The sequence below is a fragment of the Podarcis tiliguerta genome, assembly GCF_965153285.1.
Source record: "Podarcis tiliguerta genome assembly, chromosome: 7".
Classification (NCBI taxonomy): Eukaryota; Metazoa; Chordata; class Lepidosauria; order Squamata; family Lacertidae; genus Podarcis; species Podarcis tiliguerta.
In genome coordinates this window covers 29,850,920-29,872,753 of record NC_139540.1, presented here as the reverse complement: position 1 = coordinate 29,872,753, position 21,834 = coordinate 29,850,920, and the positions used below count along the sequence as shown (strand labels likewise).

The 21,834-nt window shown below is 41.6% G+C and overlaps 1 protein-coding gene across 4 annotated transcripts in view; it reads left to right on the top strand.

Annotated features, from left to right (window-relative positions):
• The window catches only part of PKIA (cAMP-dependent protein kinase inhibitor alpha), a 39,726-nt gene extending 22,302 nt beyond the window's left edge, over positions 1–17,424 (top strand). For 2 of the 4 annotated variants that reach the window (XM_083451476.1, XM_083451477.1), the window contains exons 3-4: positions 11,944–12,121; positions 15,383–17,424. In XM_083451476.1, coding sequence (XP_083307602.1) covers positions 11,971–12,121; positions 15,383–15,462 — 231 coding nt within the window. In that variant the 5' untranslated portion in view covers positions 11,944–11,970 and the 3' untranslated portion in view covers positions 15,463–17,424. Of the gene's footprint in view, positions 1–11,286; positions 11,828–11,943; positions 12,122–15,382 lie in introns of those variants that run through there. The other 2 variants (XM_083451478.1, XM_083451475.1) reach the window with 2 other exon arrangements.
• Positions 17,425–21,834: the final 4,410 nt, after the last annotated feature.

The following is a 21,834-nucleotide window of genomic DNA, read 5'->3' as shown; positions in this document are numbered from 1 at the left end:
TCTGTTGGCAGATTCCTTCCGTCAGGGGACAGAAAACATGGAATACCACCCATAATTCCCAAGATTCTTGGGATGTTGCAATAGCTAAGCTATTATAAATTCTATATATAAGCTTGCAGTATGTTGAGTCACTTGCCGGAAGATAGGATGACATAATTAGGGTAAGACCAGCTGCCTTCAGTTTTTGCCTGTGTTTTTCAACTGGTACACACATATTTTCAGATGGACACCATCTGTGTCCATCACTGTGGTGGGAATTTTAATGATCCGTGTAATAATGAAGCAGTAAACTTATTTCTGCTGGAAATGGACCTAAAAAGGCTGATGAAATAATAATTGTCTTAACTAGGCTGTGTAGTTGCATAACAGCAGAAACGGAGAGGCTTAGACTTTACCCTAGCTGGTGGAAAAAAACAAAACAAAATCCCACTGTCTTCAGTTATAATAGAATGTCCAGGATACAAGTGTGTAGATAAGTGACAAGCAAGCTGTTTGTTCTAAAGACAAATGTTCAAGTGAGGCATAAGCCTCTCTGAGCAGGTATTCTTTATGTATTTCTTCTATCTGTACACACAGAATAGGAAGATAGGAAGCTGTCTTATGCTGAGTTGGACCATTTGTCCATCTAGCTCTGACTGGCAGCTGTTCTCTCTTTTTTTTAATCGTTTTTATTGATTTTCCAATAAAAAACATCCAATTAAATATCGAGTCATAATACTTCAATGAAAATAAAGTCTCTAGGACTTTAGTCAAATTTGTTTTTCCTGCCTTGTCAGGAGATGTTGGGGATAGAACCTGCAATCCTTCTGCATGCAAAGCAGTTATTCTACTTCTGGACTTAGGCTCTTCTCCCAATCAGCTTAGGCAACCCTTTGTTGGAGTCCTGCTGAATACTATCCTGGTGGTGGTAGCCCTCCTCCATACACCTGCTTTTGCAAGTGGGGCTAGTTGCAGCAAGTGGGTAAAATGCCATTAGGGGTGGGGTGTAGCTTGCCTTCAGGAGATCCTAGGCTCAGTCCCTAACATCTTTTATTTCAGAAGTTCAGGTATCAGGGAATATGGTAGACCCTGGACAGGCACTGCACGTCAGAGTAGACCACACTGGACTAGTTTGACTTGGTATAAGAAAGCTCATACCAATAACAAACTTAGTTGGTCTCTAAGGTGCTACTGGAAGGAATTTTTTTATTTGGTATAAGATGTCTTCCTATGGAATCAAAAGTGGTTCTTCCCACTTTCTCAGAAAGCCCCACTTATTTTGTGTGTGTTCTTTCACCTACTGCCATAAATTTTCTAGTATAGAAAAAGTGCTGCCCCACACTTACAAAGGACAGCACTGGTCATGATTTTAAAAGTCTAACGACCTGTGAATCCAGAGGATTGCTGAGCTGTTAAGCTAGTTTTACAAATGTCGCCACATTTATTAGTGCCTCATTATGAATTGTCTGCTTGCCTTCCAAATGAGTAAAATCCTCAATGTGTTTACAGTTTTGCTTTGTTTTTGTTTTTTAGTAGAGGGCAATCAATGACTCCTGGTTAAGAAGGCTTCTGATATCTTTTGCCTGCAGGCATTGCCCATGGGAGGAATAACAGTTAAGAGTGTTGCTCCTCAGGACTTTCTTGAAGAATTGGGTCCTGGCTTATCTGATGGTGGTGAGAAAGGAGTTGTCCTCTTGTTGGTAGGATGGAATGAGAAATGGGGAGGTACACAGCTTAGCTGTCACTAATGTCCTCATCATGCATTAATGGACCAGCTTCATTGATTTCATTTGGCAATGATGGGAATTCCTACATGTTGATGCCGTGGGGAGATGTTGCTGATACTGGGCTAGATGGACCATTTGGTGTGACAGTTCTTTTATAAGCTCAGACAGCATCCAGTCTAGCAGAACGAATATGACCTACATTCCAATGCAAGGCCAGAAGCAGCGAGCCAAGTAGGATGGTTGTGCTAATTTCAACAACAAAATGGGTGGCCCAGATAGGTTCCGTGTTTGAATATGTTTATTTAGCAAACAGAGCTTCATCTATGCCCTTGCCCTCCATGCCCATGAAACTGTATCTCACTCAAATGTTCTCTCAGAAGCTTCAATAAAAAGGAATCTTTCTGACAGCTGTGCAATCATACTGGGTTTCATTGACTTTCCAGTGAATGAAGTTTGGGATGACAGTTCGGTTGCACATCTGGTTTAATCCTGTTATCATTTCCCATTCCTAAATAACAAAGATTGCAGCAATGCAAATGAAAAGAGTAGAAAGTGCTGTGTTTATGGCTTCATTTGTGCACAACTGATGATGCACAACAGAACTACCTGGGATAGCTCAGTTGGTAGAGCATGGGACTGTTGATCTCAGGGTCATGGGTTTGAGCCCCACATTGGATGAAAGATTCTTGCATTGTAGTGGTTTGGAATAGATTACCTTTGTGGCCCCTTCCAACTCTATAATTCTAAGTCTCTCTTCCTCTGTTCTTCTTTCCAAGGTACTCTATTATAATTCTGATCATCAGTCTGTACACTCCCTTAGTTTATATTTCATGCCATTGAGTCTTTTGTGTATGTGACTGTTTTGGTTTGTTTCTGGCTATTTGGGTTCCCCCCCACTTTGCCCAGTGCCCTTTTCCAATTAATATATTCTAATTATTCTTCCTGTTAAGATCTTCCCTTTGTGTATGTGTGGTGCTGTTTTTGGTTCAGCTCTGTGAGCAGATTCAAATCAAAATGGAGCAAATCATAAGACTTGGGAGTTCTGATTATATAATTTCCTGCTTAAAATGATATTGAAAAATAATACATGAAAAATGATTGACCGCTCTGTTTATTTTCTTTTTAAATTTTAAACCAATGAGAAATAAACACAATTCAATTCATTCTAAAACTTGGTTGTTCATATGCCATTTTAGGACCAAGCAAATTAAATGAAAGCTACAGTGGGAATTCCTTGACTGTCAGCTGTTTCATTCCTTAAAGAGGAATCTTCTATATAAGGTGCATAAGCCCTTTGTTAGGGCTATGACAGTTACCATAAAGCTCTTAGGGGTATTATTCAGCTGATAGATCACGCGTTCCTGCTGAATCATTTTGCATTTCATATAGAAGAGGCGGCAGAGATTCCCACCCCCGGAAAAATGCTGTAGGTTCTGAAACATTATTAGAGGATAATATCATTACTGTGCACATCCTCTGTTAATTTCCTGAGTACTTCCTCCATGTGAATTTATTTTGTCTCATATAAAACAGTATCACACACGCACGCACACAACCTTGCTTAAAGGTATATTCACACTCCTTGCTTAAAACCCTATTTTGTCACTAACCATTAATTTTTTTGCCACTGCTGATGGGTCATCTGCAGAAGGCTTCAGTTTTGTAATCCTTTGAAAGCCTCTAACAGAGAGCTGAGAGCTGGGAAGGAAAATAGCTTGGAAATGATGGGTTCAGGGACAGTTTGATGACACAGAAAGACAGGGGTAGGGAGCTGTGTTTGGGCTACCATTTCCATGATTCCTGACCACCCACCATGCTAGTTGGGGCGCATTGGTTTAACAACACTTGAGCTGTCACAGGTTCCACATCCTAGCAAAAGGGTGGGATGGAGGAGAAACAAGCTCTTTTCTTGCATTTACTAGGTCTCTTGACATACATTAATTGAGGAGCCAATCCTATGCACATTTACCAGGAAGCAAACCCGCTGGGCCTAGTAAGACTTGAGTCAGAGGACTGGGCTGTAAAATGCATAACCATTGCCTGTCTGCTTTGCTTTAACTACACTGGTACCTCGGGTTAAGTACTTAATTCATTCTGGAGGTCCGTTCTTAACCTGAAACTGTTCTTAACCTGAAGCACCACTTTAGCTAATGGGGCCTCCTGCTGCTGCCGCACCACCGGAGCACGATTTCTGTTCTCATCCTGAAGCAAAGTTCTTAACCCAAGGTACTATTTCTGGGTTAGCGGAGTCTGTAACCTGAAGCGTATGTAACCTGAAGCGTATGTAACCCGAGGTACCACTGTATTTCCATGCAACGTTGTCTGATTTAATCACTTAAGGATAGATATAGTCATGTGCAGGATTGAAATTAATACCTCTATGTTTGAAAACCTCTACATAAAATTCAAATAATGTAGGGAAGAGCTCTACAGCCTCCTGTATCTTCATCCTTGATTTTATTTGAAGCTGCCTTATATTCTGTTGATCCAACTAGTGTCATATTGTTTACTCTTGACAGGAGTGCTCCAGAGCCTTGGGGCACATCAAGGTCTTTCCCAGCCCTGCTTTTTAATTGTTTGTTTATATCCCTTAAGGCAGGGGTCAGCAAACTTTTTCAGCAGGGGGCCAGTCCACTGTCCCTCAGACCTTGTGGGGGACCAGACTATATTTTGAAAAGAAAAAAAAGAATGAATTCCTATGCCCCACAAATCACCCAGAGATGCATTTTAAATAAAAGCACACATTCTACTCATGTAAAAACATGCTGATTCCCAGACCGTCCGCAGGCTGGATTTAGAAGGTGATTGAGCTGGATCCGGCCCCTGAGCCTTAGTTTGCCTACCCACGCCTTAAGGTAAAAGAGGTGTGTATATCCATGCAAATTAACTGTGAAAGATCCCAGGTCCTGTTCCTTTCCCATTCTTCACTTATGGCCTTGCCATCTAGGCAGTGTGTCTCACTGATTCCCCCTCTATCTCTGACTGGATTTGGGACAAAGAAATAAATCCACAAAACAAACCTCTAAATCTGGTCCAGAATATAGTATTGCATGTCATTTTAACATACATATGCAGAACAAGACAACATGTATTTAAATACACTGCAAAGTTTTGATGCAATGTCTTTGTGTGCATAACGATAGTATATAGTATGTGGCTTACCCAAATCTGACTTTTTTCATGTGACCACTTAAAGTGATAACTCATGCTTGCTTTGTCACTGAAGCATGTATATTGTTTGACAGGTACATTCATTGAGCTCTATCTGGGGCAGCTGACTTGGGACATCAAGGCAACCCAACCTTCATATGCATGTAGTAATTGAAATTACTTGTATGAGAAGCGTAGTTCTGAAAATCAGCTTGTTTGGAAACTGTGTGTTAGTATGACCTGGGTCATATTAAAGAACTAAATTGTCTTTCCACATTCTCACTAGGGTCTACTTCATATTTCTACAGGGATGCTCTCTAGAAATATTTGGAAAGCTGTTTCCTTAATGGTTCTGTTTCAAGCTTACACTGTTCAATTTCAGCTCTTTATTGCTGCTTTGAAAGCTCCTGATGTAAGAATACTTGCCATAAAGAAGCACCAATATCTGAAAATGCATCTGTTTCCTTTTGCAGATGTCATGATATCTCAGCTGGGACCAGTAAGAATGGACAAATGTTTAGTGTGTTGCACTAAAGCAAGAATTGATACAAGCATCCTTTCTTATCTGTACAGCAGGTCCCACCAGCTTCTATTTCAATAAAAGGAGAAGTGGTGATCCAAGTCAGATGATAGCAACTGCTATTTTTAAAAGAGATTGAGTAAGAAGTCAAATGATGTACCTGCTGGATCATAGTGTTGATTACTGAACCAACTCGCTGACTTTCAAGTCCTTGGGGGTGCGTGGTTTATTTTCCTCGAATTTCAAGCCAACTCCAGCAAATGAACATGTTTGTTCTTTCTTTTTAATAAGTAAATACGTTCTGCAATTTAAATGTTCAGTACAAATTAGCTGGCATGTCATGGCTCTCACCCAAATCTGCAATTTGAAGGTCTATAAAGTTTCAGTGACCCATGTTTGGCCGAAGCTCTGTTTGGGGTGGGGCATGGAATGGAGGAATTGGTCTTATAGTTGGTAGAGGCTCACCTGAATCTCAGGCAGAAGTATTTCACAAATTTACTATGTGATCCTTTTAATGACAGGAACTGAAGCTGGGATCTTATACATATGAAGTATGTGCTCTGTGTTGGGTCATGAAAGACATGGTATTGTACAAATTAAAGGAGTTGTGGCACTTCTAATGCTTAAACATGTTTTAGCGTACAGTATTTCCAACACAACCACAATCTTCCAAGTGCAAAGTGTTCATAATAAAATGTCTGCATGTTCTGGTTATTTTCTTAGAGATCACTTCTGCCAATGGCAGACAAGCTTTATTTGTAGTTGTCCAAACTCTTAAGCATATTGTTTGGTGTTTGAGACAGCCTAAGTTAGGTAAGCATAAAGGTAGAAGCAACAGCACAATTATCTATATGTCTACTCAGAGATAAGTCCCACTGAGCTCTGTGGGTCTTTCTTCCAGGAATATGGACATAGGGTTGTAGTTGAAAAAATCTCATGAATTTATAAAAGACTTGTATCTTTTTATTATATTTAAATTACATTAGTCTCCTCACACGATAATTATGTATGAGGCTTTTAGGAAACCCTAGGCAATTCACTTATTGTAAATGGTTTGTTTTTCTTTGGGGGAAAATATTTTAAAATCTAGGACTTCCAGCTAATGCAGTTACATGAAAAATTAAATGTGTTTTTATGGGATCTTCATAGATCTTAAAGGCTTTCTGTTTCCTTAGAGAAAATGAAAACTTCTAGTGAGAGGACTTGTTTCCTCATTTTCTTTCCAGGTACTGGGCCGTATTTATCTATACAGAGTGTCCTCTGCGCTTTCTTTGGCACTTCTTGGAAGTGTAGACTATGATCTGGAAGAAGCAGAAACAACATGGCATAGGGCACCCCAAACAAAGCATACACCTTGGTTTCTAGATCTGTCAAGATAAAGACTGAGCTGAGATTTGAACTAAGAGTTTCCCAGATCCTGCTTTTAGCCGCTGTATTACACGGGTTCTTTGCCTGGATAGAACTAAAATGAAGTAGTCACTTTAACTATGGAATTTCCTAAGAGGGGGCAGTGTGCCCATCAGTACCTCCATGATGTCCATGCAAAATGTCTCCATAAGTATCCCCACATCTATCAAGCAGAAGAGAGTGTTTCTTCTTCCTGTTCATTTCCTGCTTGACATCCAAGATATCTATTTTTAGGATCCACCCTATTCTTCTAATGATAAAGTGTTTTAACTGGTTTTATTTATGTATTTTTACATTGTTGTCACCCACCCTGGGACCTTATGATGATGCAGATTAATGGCAGGTACATCTAAATCATCATCCTAAAACACAGACAGCAGTGCATCCATTAACGCAGGCATTCCCAACCTTCAGACCTCCAGATGTTTTGGACTACAATTCCCACCATCCCTGACCACTGGTCCTGTTAGCTAGTGATCATGGGAGTTGTAGGCCAAAACATCTGGTGGGCCACAGGTTGGAAATGCCTGCATTAACAAAACAGTATAATCATTAGTATAATAAAAAGGGCAGGGGGGGCACTAGGGGGGCGCATCGGAAGATGGCTGACAGTAACATCTCTCCGACCCACACAAGGTAATTTGGAGGCTATGATGGAGTAATTAGCCTCCCTACCCCCCCAGCATGGTTGGGGGGACTGCCTTGCCTGCTGTGCCCTATACCACCCCCGAATTTGTGGGGATGGGGGCACTAGGCACAAAGCCTTCCTGTGGGATTCCGGTGCTCCTGGATGCCGTCCCTGCTGCAAGAACTTCAAAAGAAACAATTTGGATGAAGGAACGCACATATTTCAAGGAAGGAGGGGGAGTAAAGACTGCTAACAGAAGATACCTCTGATAAAACAAGACAAGAATAAATCATGAGAAGATACGCCAAGACTCGGTATAGCAAATGACTGATGGGGGAGGGGAAAAAAACTTCCCTTTCTTTCCTTATGTGATTAAACAAGAATCCCCTCCCCTCACGAGTCAGAAATGTCGTTTTAAGGACTTAAGCTGTGGATTTAAGGCTGTGTGGAGATAAACTTTTGAACCAAAGCATGTTTTAAGAAGAGCATGGAATGTATAAGAGCTTTGGAATGACGCAGTTAAAAATGCCGTCGCCATGTTGGGAAGTTCTGTCAGAGGTCTTGAGTCTGGGAGGAGAAAGAGAGAAATAGAGCTGTTTTTATATCGTGGGTGAAACTCCTCAGAGGGACTTAAGAGCAACAGTTTTGCGAGATTAATGATGGAAAGAGTGATGTTATCTATGAAGGCGATGATATATGGAAACCATCTCGATTTGAGGATTGGAAGAACGGAAAAATTCATACAGGCATATTATTGGTGTTTATCGGCTTAAGGAGACTATCAGAAGAGATCATAAAGAAAAAAGAGAAAATATATGAACAAGATGTGATGTGGAAACAGCAAGATAAGACTGGATAGTATTATGAACTCTGTTTGGACTGATTTGGACATTAACGCAGTAGCAAGAAGATGATCAGAATCCCCCTTCAGATCTTGAAATATGGGACCCCCCAACAAAATTTAAAATTTGGCTTTGTAATTCGGAACTTATGTGATGTGATTTAATTTGATTTGATTGGCCGGTTAATAAAAATTATTTTTTTTAAAAAAAAAAGGGAGGGCAAAGTTCAGAAAATAGTCTTACTAATTCTGCCATCTGACATATACAAGTGACTCTTTAGCTTAATTGACTAAATATGACACAATGCCATCATTATCAGTTGTCCAGCAAACTTACTGCAATCAGCAGAGCAAGATGCAGTTTTCTGTGGTGCATGAGAACAGGCTCTGTAATAAGCTTTTTGCATTAACAGATTGCTGTAAGTCAGCAGCCTGGCAGGGAATAATTAGTGAACAACATTGGAGTGATGTGAAATTAGCACCAAGAGCCCAGTTATCATTTGTTTTTGAGGAGTGGCTTGCTGCAGCTGGTCTTTTGCCCAATTACTCAGAGGCTTTGCACATGAGTCTCGGAAATCATCCCTGGATAAAGGGATCAGACAAATATCAAATGGTAAATATGTTTACATGGAAGGAAGGATCAAAGTATGAAATTTTGATACAGGAAATTGTCTGATCATCGAATCCAGAGCAATTGTTCCTACAGTTGTCAGCCCAACTTTGTTTGACTTGCATTTTGTTTATTTGCAAAAGCTTTTCTCTTTCACTGCTAATTTATTTATTTTTTAAGTAGGATAAACAGAACATTAAGTTCTCACTTACCATTGTGTCTACCTTCTAGTGAGATGGCAGTCTACTATGGAACCTTTGAAAAATCTTTCCTCCCCCTCGTCCCTCTCTCTGCCACCTTGCACCTGTTATGTCCTTTCACAGTCAAATTATCTGCAGTATTTGTGTTGTTATTATTATTAATAATATTATTATTAATATAATGTGTGTTAGTTACTTTATCTTGCCCAGGGCAACCCAAAGTGGCTTACAGCCAAACAAATAGACAACAAACCCCATATAGATACATTAAAACCAAGAGGAAAGAGAAATAGAAACAGGGAGCCACTGCAGGAAAGGGCCTGCCACACATATACTGCAGATACAGTACAGTGGTACCTCAGGTTACAGACGCTTCAGGTTACAGACTCCGCTAACCCAGAAATAGTACCTTGGGTTAAGAACTTTGCTTCAGGATGAGAACAGAAATCGTGCTCCGGTGGTGCGGCAGCAGCAGGAGGCCCCATTAGCTAAAGTGGTGCTTCAGGTTAAGAACAGTTTCAGGTTAAGAACGGACCTCCAGAACGAATTAAGTACTTAACCCGAGGTACCACTGTAGTTAAAGCAAAGCAGACAGGCAATGGTTATGCATTTTACAGCCCAGTCCTCTGACTCAAGTCTTACTATGCCCAGCGGGTTTGCTCCCTGGTAAATGTGCATAGGATTGGCTCCTCAATTAATGTATGTCAAGAGACCTAGTAAATGCAAGAAAAGAGCTTGTTTCTCCTCCATCCCACCCTTTCTAAATCAGTGGTGTGGAAACACAGGCCCTGGGCCCCAAATGCAGACCTACTTGACCCTCAGGACACTCTCCTCAGGCTGCACTCTTTCCAGGCCTGGCTTTCCCCCCTCCGCAAGCCTTTTTTTATTTTTTGCCTTGCATCATATTTCAAACTGTTGTTTTAGGGAGGCTTCCTATTGCTGTAAGTGAATTGCAGCCATGCCAGTTCATCTGCCCTTTTTCTTTCTCTTTAATAATGGCTATCCATGTAGGATGCCCCATTGGGTGAGTTCAGTGGAGTTCATTGGTTCAGTGGAGACGGCACTTCTTTCTTGGATCAGATGTCATTTGAAAGGAGCCAGAAGTGTGCTTTCCCCACTTTTCCTGTGCTCCCTTAGCTTCCTAGGAGGCTGTAGACAGGGATGGGGAACAGTGCTCTTCCAGTTGTTGTTGGACTCCAACTCCATCGTCTCTTGCTGGGAAAGCTGGCTGGGAGTTGCTATCCAACAATATATGGAAGGCTGCAGGTTCCCCACCCCTGCTGAAAGATGCATTCGGGTGATGGAGGGAAAGGGTTATTGGGGAGATCAGCAAGGGTCTCCCTCCTCCCTGTCACCTAGCTTTTAAAACTTTGCAAGGGACAGCATACCACTCCTTTCCCATAAGAGGGGTTTGTAGTTTTCCAAAGGGCCACCATGTCTTTCATCATGGTGCTTTATTCTCATCCCAAATGACACTATCCAGGCCCAAGGCAGTCTGGGAAGGGGAAACAAAATGGTGGCCGGAGACACCAAAGAAGAACAACTTTGCCAGCTTGGTTATGGCCATTGCCACTTCTATAGGCAGCAGCAAAGAAGGAAGGAAGGAAGGAAGGAAGGAAGGAAGGAAGGAAGGAAAGAAAGGCCCGCTACCACCGTACTATCTCTTTCTATCATTAGCCCAAAGGTGATGAATTTAGGCACACATTAGTATGATAGGACCAAATAATCAGGGTATCATTTTACCTCGGCCCTAGAATGAGGTCTGTTAGCTATATATGTTGCGGAGATGTGAGGGAAGCTAGAAATAAGTTTATTGAGAAACGTTTTCTCTGCTGTTGTGTTAGTGTGTGTGTAGCTTTGTTTTAATGAATTTTTGAGCCTTATGTTAGATCTTGTTTACAGCATTAACGTTAGTGTATCATTGTTCGGGCTGATGGCCCTGCCGCATGCCATTCTCGGAAGTTCTGTCGGTGTGAAGCCCTGTGTGGATAAACTGCTCAGAGACATTCGATATGGCTATATTTAGCCTGTATAAAATGTTGTACCTAATCCCCTTCCGCCAGCTTCTCAAATAACTGTTCACTTGGCTCCAGGAAGGCTCATGTAACTATTTGTCTCTTGTCTGATCGAAAGGAAGACTGGGGGCCGGCGGGGAGACACAAGTAAAGAGGCTAAAAATAGGCAAATGCCTGTTGTTAGCAGGCTTATTTTAGGTGTATGATTCCGTTTGAAAGCAGGAAAGACATGGAGGCTGAGGGGGCTGGGATAGCGATGGACGTGAATCATTATTTCAGATCTCCTCATTCAACCATGAATTTGGAATTGATATAAAGCAGTCTTCCTCAACATGGAGCCCTCCCAACAGATTCCAACCAATGTTCCCTTCTTTCTAGTTGAGAACCTCGAACCTCAGGCTGGTCAGATAAACCAGACACTCTGGGTAGACAATATTGTGCCTTCCAGATGTTGTGGAACTGCAGAAGCAGCTGATGCAGCACCAGTCTAATGTGCTTTGGCTGACCCATTAGCAAATGATGGACAGCCATGGCGTTTTTCACCAGCTAATGTTTCTAAACCATTTTTGATGGTGTTAATTAATAGATTAACATCATTTTTAGATCAGCTTATTTTAACCTGGTGCCCTTCAGCTCCTACTACCCTTGAGCTTTGGCCATGCTAGCTGGCGCTGACAGGATGTGGTGTTCAACAAAACCGGAAGGGACACAGGTTAGCTATCCCTTCCCCAAAGCCTTCCATGATACAAGGTGTGAAATTGTCTTCCCAGTTGTACAAATCATCTAATGATTCCATATTTGTCTCCTTGCTTCATGCCCTCCTATTATCCCTAATGTAGCTTTTGATTTTCTTTGTTTTTTCTTAGGTACTGCTATGTGGATACTGGTTAGCAATGACTGATGTGGAATCTACATATGCAGATTTCATTGCTTCTGGGAGAACCGGGAGAAGAAATGCCCTTCATGATATCCTTGTGTCCTCTGCAAGTGGAAATTCTAGTGAACTATCCTTGAAGTTATCAGAACTTGATATAAACAAAACTGGTAAGTACTAATCTGAAAGGTTAAGAGAAAAACCATTAATAAGTCTGCAAGGACATCATTTATGGAAACAACATGCTGGGCTTTAGTGGCTTTTCACATTTATTGTTATTAATTTATTTACTTTTTCAAAAAATTAAATGTCTTACCTGCTCTTCTCCTTAAGGTTCCAAAGCAGGCTACAAAAATTTAAAATTCAGTGTTAAAAATTAGTCTTTAGCTGGTTCGTATATGAGGGCATTTTATGTACTTCTATCTAGTGCAAGGCCATAGCAGAATAGTAGACTAGTTCATGAAATATGTTGCTGTATAAAAAGGACAACATCTCTGCTTTTTTGAGTTAATGCAGGCTACCACAACCCACCTACAATATGCTAACTTCCCCCTTCAAAAACAGATGGATTGTCATTTAGCCTTTTATGTGGCTGGTTAGTTTTGGCCAAGCTGGTGGGCCTATATTAGAGAAATGTATAATAAAAATGTGCTTTGAGGAGTCCAGTTGATAGACCTGGGTTACCAGCTAAGACTAAACCCACACCATCCATTTAAAACACTATTATACCACTTCAAACAGTACACCCATGTACAGCTTGCTAAGAGTTGTTGGGAGACCCCTATTCCTTTCACAGACCCTACAGTTCCCAAGCAACTCTCAGCACTCATTACAAACTACATTTCCCAGGATTCTTTGGGGAAGCCATATCTATTAAAGTTGTATACTAGTATTTTAAATGTATGGTGCAGTTGTGGCCTACCGCATCCCATCAGTGCAAGGATTTCTGTCTGTTATTTCCTTCCTCTCCTCTCTCCTCTCATGCTCTCTCCAGATCTGCTTTGGAGGGTTGGGAGAACCCCCAGAACAGATTTCGGGGACACACAGGGGGAGGGGTGGAGTTGCATTGCGCAAGCGGATTCCCTTGCACTGATGGAAGGAGTTAGTCGGATACCACTCAGTCTTTCCAGATTCTACGAAGGAAGTTCTCTTCCCCCACCCCAATATCTCCACAATGGACATGAGCTCTGTAATACAGAGAAAGTTTCATGGTGTTAATAAGAACTACTTAAGTCAGTCTGCTCAGCACAGGATTGGGGAAACTGTTGTTGTGCAGAATGTCACTGATTCTTCTCATCGCTGACCACTGGCCATGTTGGCTTGAGCTGATGGGAGACGGTCTCCAACAACACCTTAGCAACTCAGAACCATCTACCACGAAGCTAACATACCCCAGGAAATCCTACCCGCAGAGCAGTGATATGGGTTTCTGGAAATTTTTGCATTGGAAATTTGCATCAGAATTTCCTTTTAGTTTTCAATTTCCTGATACCCTAGAGAGCGATCCAATTTGGCATGTTTATTTTGCTTGTATTTAGCAAACACAGATAAAAACTGTGAAACTGCCAAGCTTGCCTAATACTGTATTTGCAGTTGGCATCCACTGATTGCTACTAATGAACTTATGAAACAGATTTTCCTTTTTACATTTTCCCATCCACAGCACTGCAGCAGAGTAGCCTTGTAATTATGGTGGGCACAGTACTTGTCAGGTCCTGGGTTTATTTGGCCACTTGCTCCATGGGGACTCTCTAAGTAGGAAGGCATGTCCAGGGAGCAAAGGGCAAACGCCTTCCCTTTCATGCCATTCTCACATGCCTCTGCAAGGTTTCTATACTCTTAGGTACCATAAAGAGGAATGCAGAGGTGTGAGACAACCCTCCCCGCTCTCAAGGGACAGAGTTGCAGCAGGGAATAGAAGGACATTTTATTTCTGTCTGCTATTGCCCATGTGGGGGGGTGCGAATATTGGCTGTGTTACTGTGTCTGAAAAAACCTGTTTCCATTGAACTGACACAAGTTATGACAGCTCTACCTAAGCATTGAATTTCTTGGTGTAATAAAGGTTGTATGGGAGGTGGCTGAAACCACCTCCCAGTTCCTGGGAACAGCTTGCGGGAGAGATCCACTAGTGAATATTTGCAGAGTGGTTGGAATGGTGAGCGCAAAAGAGAATTCGTCCCTCCTATGGGATTCCATTTGCCATAACATAAATGCCATGATCTTAATTTTTCTGAATGGTACTGGGAAAAAGCTAAGGGTTTTCCCATCACTCCTTTGATGCCAGTGTGGTGTAGTGGTTAAGAGTGGTAGACTCGTAATCTGGTGAACTAGGTTCACGTCTCCGCTCCTCCACATGCAGCTGCTGGGTGACCTTGGGCTAGTCACACTTCTTTGAAGTCTCTCGGCCCCACTCACCTCACAGAGTGTGTGTTGTGGGGGAGGAAGGGAAAGGAGAATGTTAGCCGCTTTGAGACTCCTTAGGGTAGTGATAAAGCAGGATATCAAATCCAAACTCCTCCTCCTCTTCTTCTTCTTCTTCTTCTTCTTCTTCTTCTTCTTTTTCTTCGTCCTTTAAATAATAATAATTCTAGCAGCTAAATACAATAACCTGGATGGCACACACAGTTGCGTGAGTGCATGGACCTTCACAGTTACAACACGACATAATGCTTATGTCTCAAGCAATGTACATCCAAGTGTGATGTACATCACGCATTTCTATATACCCACAGAACTTCGGTTCTTCTTTATGTACTCTAAATTAGCTAGTTACCAAGCACATTTTTAAAACTCATTGACTATTAAAGAAGCCAAACCAAACACCCATCGATGTCTTTCAGTGCCATGGAATTTGCAGGCTTAAACTAGATTAGTCTGGAGCATGGGTAGGCAAACTAAGGCCCGGGGGCCGGATCTGGCCCAATCGCCTTCTAAATCCGGCCTGTGGACGGTTCAGGAACCAGCGTGTTTTTACATGAGTAGAATGTGTCCTTTTATTTAAAATGCATCTCTCGGTTATTTATGGGCCATAGGAATTTGTTCATTCCCCCCCCCCCCCAAAAAAAATATGGCCCCCCACAAGGTCTGAGGGACAATGGACCGGCCCCCTGCTGAAAAAGTTTGCTAGCCCCTGGTCTGGAGGGTAGGACCCGTACCAATGACTTCAAGTTTCAAGAAAGGAGATTCCAGCTGAACATCAGGAAGAACTTTGACAGCAAGAGCTGTTGACTCCCTCAGGAGGTTACGGACTCCCCTTCCTCGGAGGTTTTTAAGCAGAGGTTGGGTGGCCATCTGTCATGGATGCTTTAGCTGAGATTCCTACATTGCAAGGGGTTGGACTAGATCACCCTTGGAGGATTCTGTCCAACTCTATGATTATGTGGTCTTGATGTTATTTCACCACTGCTTAACTTTTTTTTTCCTTACAGAAGGGGAAGGAGATGCACAGAGAAATCCCACTGAGCAAACTGGGGAAGCCCAGGGGGAAACAGCAAAGCAAGAAAGTTGACGTCCTACTTTGACCGACAGCCGCAACTGTGGGATGTTTTCGAATCGCAAAAGCCTATTGGGAAAAAGGTATTTTGTGAGCAAGCTGATTGAACAAAAAATGAAAATGGATGCGCCTCGTTCCTGGGAGCTGAACGGTCCAATGCTAAAAGGGGCAAAGGAGGCTGTAGCAGCAGACAGAACTTTCTCTACCTCTGTTAGCAATGGTTGAGACTTCGTTGCTCATCTCGAGACTCTCTCAACATGGATCTCACCACAAATGACCACTTGATGAAATGCTCATAGGAAGTAGAGCAAACTACATTGTGTAGCAAGCAGCCCTCAACTCACCAGAGGCTTGAATTGCATTGTATGACAATGGCTCCAGTGATCTTCAGAGGTTGTCTGACCTTCAGAGGGTGTTCACCTATTAAAATCACCTGTCAAGGAAGCACCGTTGGTTTGTTTTTTTAAGAACTCTGCTTCTGTGTTTTCAGCTCTATTACTTACAATGTTTTATATTGTACAGTTTAGATGCGCCACACTGCCCCTTCTCAAAATGCTTATGAAGGCAACTTCTGTGACTGTGATTTTTTTCTACCACTTGTTTTAAAAGGGCTAGGGTTTTATTTTCGCATAGTGTGGTGGGTGTGCACATGATGAGATTATCAAATCAGCTGCTAATCTGATGAAACTGCATTCTTTCATTTATAAGAACATACAATGTAATTAACGTATAGTCTGGTGTGTCTTGTTGTTTTCTCAGTACAGTTCGGTCACTTTGCTTGTAGATGGTTGGAAATCCAAGATTCAGGCAGAATCTTTTATTTAATCTCATCCCTTAGGGAACTGGCCTTTTCCACTAAAAAGCCAAAAAACAAACATGATGTTCATGCTGAGGTTTTAAGAGCAAACTTATCAGTACAACTTTTTTTTTAAAGGAGAAATAATATGTTGGGAGCTGATGAAACAGAAGCCCCAGAAAGTTGCTGAATACTTGTGTCCTGAAATGAAGCATAAATTTATTGTAGTGTTTAGAACTGGGGTTACTTTGTCTCTAAGCAGCTGAGATTGGAGTTAAACATGAATATTCCTGTGGCAATCAAGTGGAGCAGCAATCACAAGTCTCCCTCCCCATCCCAATTTGTTTTCTTTATTTTTATTTTTAAGTGATGTCCTGTTTTCTTCTTGTTTCAGATGTTATGCACTTTTTAAAAATGTTTATAAACTTTACTAAAGGACTAGTGTAATTTTGCTTTCTAGTAAATTTGAACGTTGGTTAATGAAACAACCTTTACTGTTGTGGCCACGGCTGTTTCTACAATATATACATATTGTGGTTAGTTGTCACTTAGAGGTTTTTTTGTGTGTGAGATGTGTAAACTCTCTAATCAGTATTGAGTTCAGTAATTAGTGTTGAATAAATAACAAACCCAGCAGTATGTTTATGGCTCGTTAGCACAATTTGCTCCTGCTACACCTCTAGTTTATTTAGAAGGTCCTTTTCTTGATGCTTAACTAGCTATCAGACTCCTATTTTAATTGAAGAACAGTCCACTTATGGTTGAGGTTTGACTTTAAACATGCACAACCTAATTAGAAATGTGGTTTCCATTCTGGTGACCTGCTTCTCTTATGTTTCATTTCATCTTTACCCCGTCACATATGCATACATTTTAAAATAAGAACACTAATTATATTAGACAGAGATCAATAAAAGTGACAAGTCTGATACACAAGTTTGGTTTCTAGGAAAGCTTCCATGATGCATATTTGACATGGTGCATGAGTAAAGTAGGTGGAAGAGAGATCTTAGTCCGCTGGCCAATTTTTTTGAAAAATATTTCAGTGCCTGCTGGTTGCTGAGATTTTTTGCCAGGAATGCTTGACTGGGCACTTATTATATTTTTTAAGGAAATGTGCATTGTTGGGATCACTCAAGACAGATTAATTTATGCCAACTATTAAAGAGAACTTGAGTCTATAGCGTATGTGTGTATATTAAATTTATAAGCAAATCACAGATTCTAAGGTGTGGGAGCTGAGGACAATAGTGGCATGGGAGATACGGAAGAAAGAAACAACACATTCAGGCTGAGAGGCTTCTGCCCAGTAGACCTCATGTTTCTCAAAAGGCGGCAGGGGAGAAGAAGCAGTGGGCAACTTAAGAAAAGCCAAGAGGTAGGATTGGTTTGACAGGAAGGGAAACAAGTAGGGTAGGTATACAGTTTTGAGTATCTTTGAGCAACAGATTAAAGGAGTATGGAGTCCCAATAACATGAGTTACACATGGGTGAAAGGTTAATGTCTCTCAGACTAGTCCGGCTATACAGACCTGGGATGCAAGTATAGGTCTCAGGCATCACACACCATTCTGAGTTCCTTCCTCTCTGTCATCTGTTAAGTCTCTCTCTTTCTAGTTCTCTCTGCAGTCTTCAAAACTCTGCAATCAGAAGACAGAGAGAGAGAGAGAGAGCAGCTCCTACGGGCAACATTTTGAGCAGCAGGAAGTTCTACAGCATGTTGTTGGACTGCGACTTCCATCAGCCCTAGCCAGCACGACCAATAGGGATAATACCAGTTGTAGTCCAACAACCGCCAGAGGGCCACAGGTGTGCCATCCCTGGTTTATCAGTTGTGTTGAGTTGATTGCTCTGCCAGCCTCATTTGATTTGCTCCAGAAGCATTTCCACAATTGTTTTTAAAGCAAAAAAAAAAAAAAAAGGTGGGCAAAAGTGAGCAAGTAGAGCCTGATATAAATGGATTTGTTCAATAGATGCACATTTTGAGTGCATTTGAGTGGAGACACACAAAGTAGCCTTACACAATTTTAGCATATTGTATGGATGAACTCTCACTGGAGAACATAAGAAGAGCCTGCTGGATCAGGCCAATAGCCCATCTATTCCAGAATCCTGTTCTCATATTGGCCAACTAGATGCCCATTAGAAGCCTGCAAGCTGAAGCATTCTGCGCACCTACAATTCCCAGCTACTGTTTTTCAGAGGCATACTATGTCTGACGGTGGAGGTAGAATGTGGTCATCATGGAACTGAACCATTGCTTGGACCCCAAGTTCTTGCAAACTTGATACTATTTCTACCCACTCCCATTGCTTGTTAGTTTTCAGCTGTGAAGTTTAATGAATAGGCAAGTGGAAACAAAAACAGATGGAGAAATAGAAAATGTTGCAATATATTTTCCTTTTCTATTTCATAGACGCTAATTGATCCAACTGTCTCGCTTGCAAATACTGTTCCAGGAAAACAGAACAACAGTTGCACACAAAAAACAGACTTTCTAGACAGGCCATTTAGTGTTATGAATAGTCCTTGTTCAGAGGAGATTCAGCTTGGCCTCCGCAGAAATACACTAAGCCCCATAGCTGGAATAAGGTAGATTTACCATATAATCTGATGGACCTATACTCATAGGTAGCTCCAGCTATTGCCATTGGGATTTACTTATACAATAGAAATAAATGTGTCACTTCTCAGGAAGGTTGTAAAGTAAGTATAATACACACCATTTCATGGGAGCAAATTATATTTATTTAAGATGTTTATATTCAGCTACTGTAACCAGAGAGCCCTCAGGCTATTGCATTCAGAAACAAACAAACAAACAAAAACAATGCCCAAAATATGCAAGGGTGGTGTGCATGTGGTTTTCTTTCCACTAGAGATTTATCCAACCCTCTGTAGCCTTCCTGGCTGCTTGTGCTGCTTAATCTAGAAAAAAATCCACTGGGAGAAGTTACTTCATGATGTCTTACTCTGGGTTTTGACTGAAGCACAGGCACCTGGGAAAGGCTGCTGGGTGCAGACCACTGTTGAGATTATTTGTTACAATGGAAGAAATGACACAAACTTCCCTGGGCACCTCAGAAGTTTTGTAAGCACATTGAAGCACATTCCGCCTTGAGAGTGTCAGATCCGCCCCACCCCCCCCGCCCTGTGTTTTTTTTTAAATAAAACTTACTGTTTTCAATATATAGTACACAGCAGCCACATTCAAATAAGCATGTGAGTAACAATAAAAAAACAGAATGTCAGGTTGCTCACTATGTACACATATCAGCATTCAGAAAAGGAGGGGCAATACAAAAAAATCTTGGCATAGAAGTCAGTGCTACAGGACAAAGATGAGACCAGCTGTTGGTGCAAAGAGTGTCTTGGTGTCTCCGTAGCCACAGGCCTTCCACTGATCCGGTTCAGACAGGCTTTGTGCCAGCCTGATGCTGTCAGTAATTTTTTCCCCCCTGATAGAGCTATATTCCAAATGTGGTTGTACCAGATTTCTGGAGGGTAGTCACATGACTTACTCCAGGTATAGTTGTGTGTGGCTACTAAGAGCTGAGTCATCAAATCTTGGAACCCTGGAAGGCAGCGAAAAGAGCTAGCAAGGGTGATTTAGGATCCTGCTGGGCAGCAATTCCCGGTAAGATAAAAAGAAAAAAGCCAAATTCAGCACCATAGGGACAGGGCCACCACGTATTCATTCAAGAACCCCATTTGCTGCATGCCCTGCCCTCCAACAACTGGGAGACAGATTACTATTAATACCTCTTAGGACAACAAAGATGTCAGCAGTACATAACTTTTACCCTTTGATAATTTTCTAATGTGGTTTCTTTTCTCATTCATTGATGGAGGATGGTGAAAATAAGAATAAAGGAGACGTTTGTGGCTCGGCATTAGCAGAGGTGCTCCAGAGAACGTGCTGTTATGGGTTGGCTTTGAAAGGCAATGTGCAGAGGCAGCTCCCCTGGAGACTGTTTATTCGTGTCAAGGCCCATTTCCTCGTTTCATCATGAAGCCCCATGTCGACAACAGAAGGCGCTGTCTACCACAATCCACAGAAGCTTCTCCAGGGTGGTTACCGAGTCCTCAGAGGCCTTCTGAGCTTAATGAGCATTGCCTTATTATTAACATGTTGGTTTTGAGAAGGCCCTTCCTTCCTGAACAAAGCTTTTCTTTATAGAATAAACACTGCAGTATACACACTGGTTGCTCTTTACACACCTCATTTGTCGTTCTGTCCAACCGCAGCTATGGGCCACACAGCATATGGCATTAATTGCATGTAAGCCCTTAAAAGAAAAGAAACTACCCACTGCAGGGAAGGGGGCGAGCGAACAGGAGTTTCTCTGCATTGGCTAATAAGGTGGGGGGGGCTGGGGCCGTAGTGGGGGAGGTAAAATGGTTAACCTTCTCTTGTGCTTCCTCCTGCTTGTCCTACTCCTAGGGCAGCAATCTCAATTTTTTGAAATGTGCCTGTTAATTGCTCACATGCAGTGCAGTTCCAATCTATTCAGGCTATATCTCAGCTTTTCCCCACCTGATACCCTCCAGGTGTTTGAGGCTACAATTCACATCATCCATGGCCATTGGTCAAGCTGACTAGGGCTGGTGGTCTTTGGGAATCCAAAACAGCTGTAAATCACCAAGAAAGGAGAGAGCCGCTTAACTTGTTCCAATCTAGAGCTCTCCATGAGCTTCAGTATTTAAAGGTATACTGTGATCACTACGAGGAAGGACTTGTCTTTCTGAAAGGCTCCTTCCATAATACATAAAGCTGTACGAATAATGAAAATATACCCTCCATTAACGAAACTTCACATTTCGCTTGATTGACTCAAAACAATTTGTATCCCATCCTTCATTGCAGTGCTATAGCGCCTTTTACTTTCATGATTAATAATAGAATCACAGAATTGTTAAGGGACCTTGAGGGTCATCCAATCCAACCCCTTGCAATGCAGTAATCTCAGCGAGAGAATCCCAGGCATATTACTTTCACTTTCTTTTAGTGCAATACCAAAGGTTTTCAACAATCCAAGCATACTGTATCAATAGATCAGCATGCCCCGAGTAGGACACTATATTTCACTAATCCCAACTGGTAATATAGGTGAAGAAAAGTTGGAAGGGTTGGATATGTTTATCCTAGAGAAAGTAAAATTAACACATGATGTAACAGCCACCTTCAAATATTTGATAAGCTGCCACATGGATGATAGTGCAAATCATCTGTTTTCTATGATTCTGCTGCTACAGAGGGCAGTAAAAAAAAAATCAGCCACAGAACCAGAGTAGGCAAACAAAAAATAAGACAAAAACCTTTGGGGTACAAATATGCATATTTTCTTTCTTTAAAAGGTTTGCAGAGTGATGTGCAAATGTGGCAAACTAAATATAAGATAGAGAAAAAATGAGAAAATAAAATTGTTTCTCCATCCCTAGATAATCAGGCACTGTGACACCTGAACACAGAAACTAGGGTTGGGCCAAAAATCCCCAGAAAAAAATATACCATGAACTTTCTCCCTTCTCTCACCAAAGTGTTGGAGAAATTTAGTGTACACACCACGAATGAAGAATAGACAGTGAAA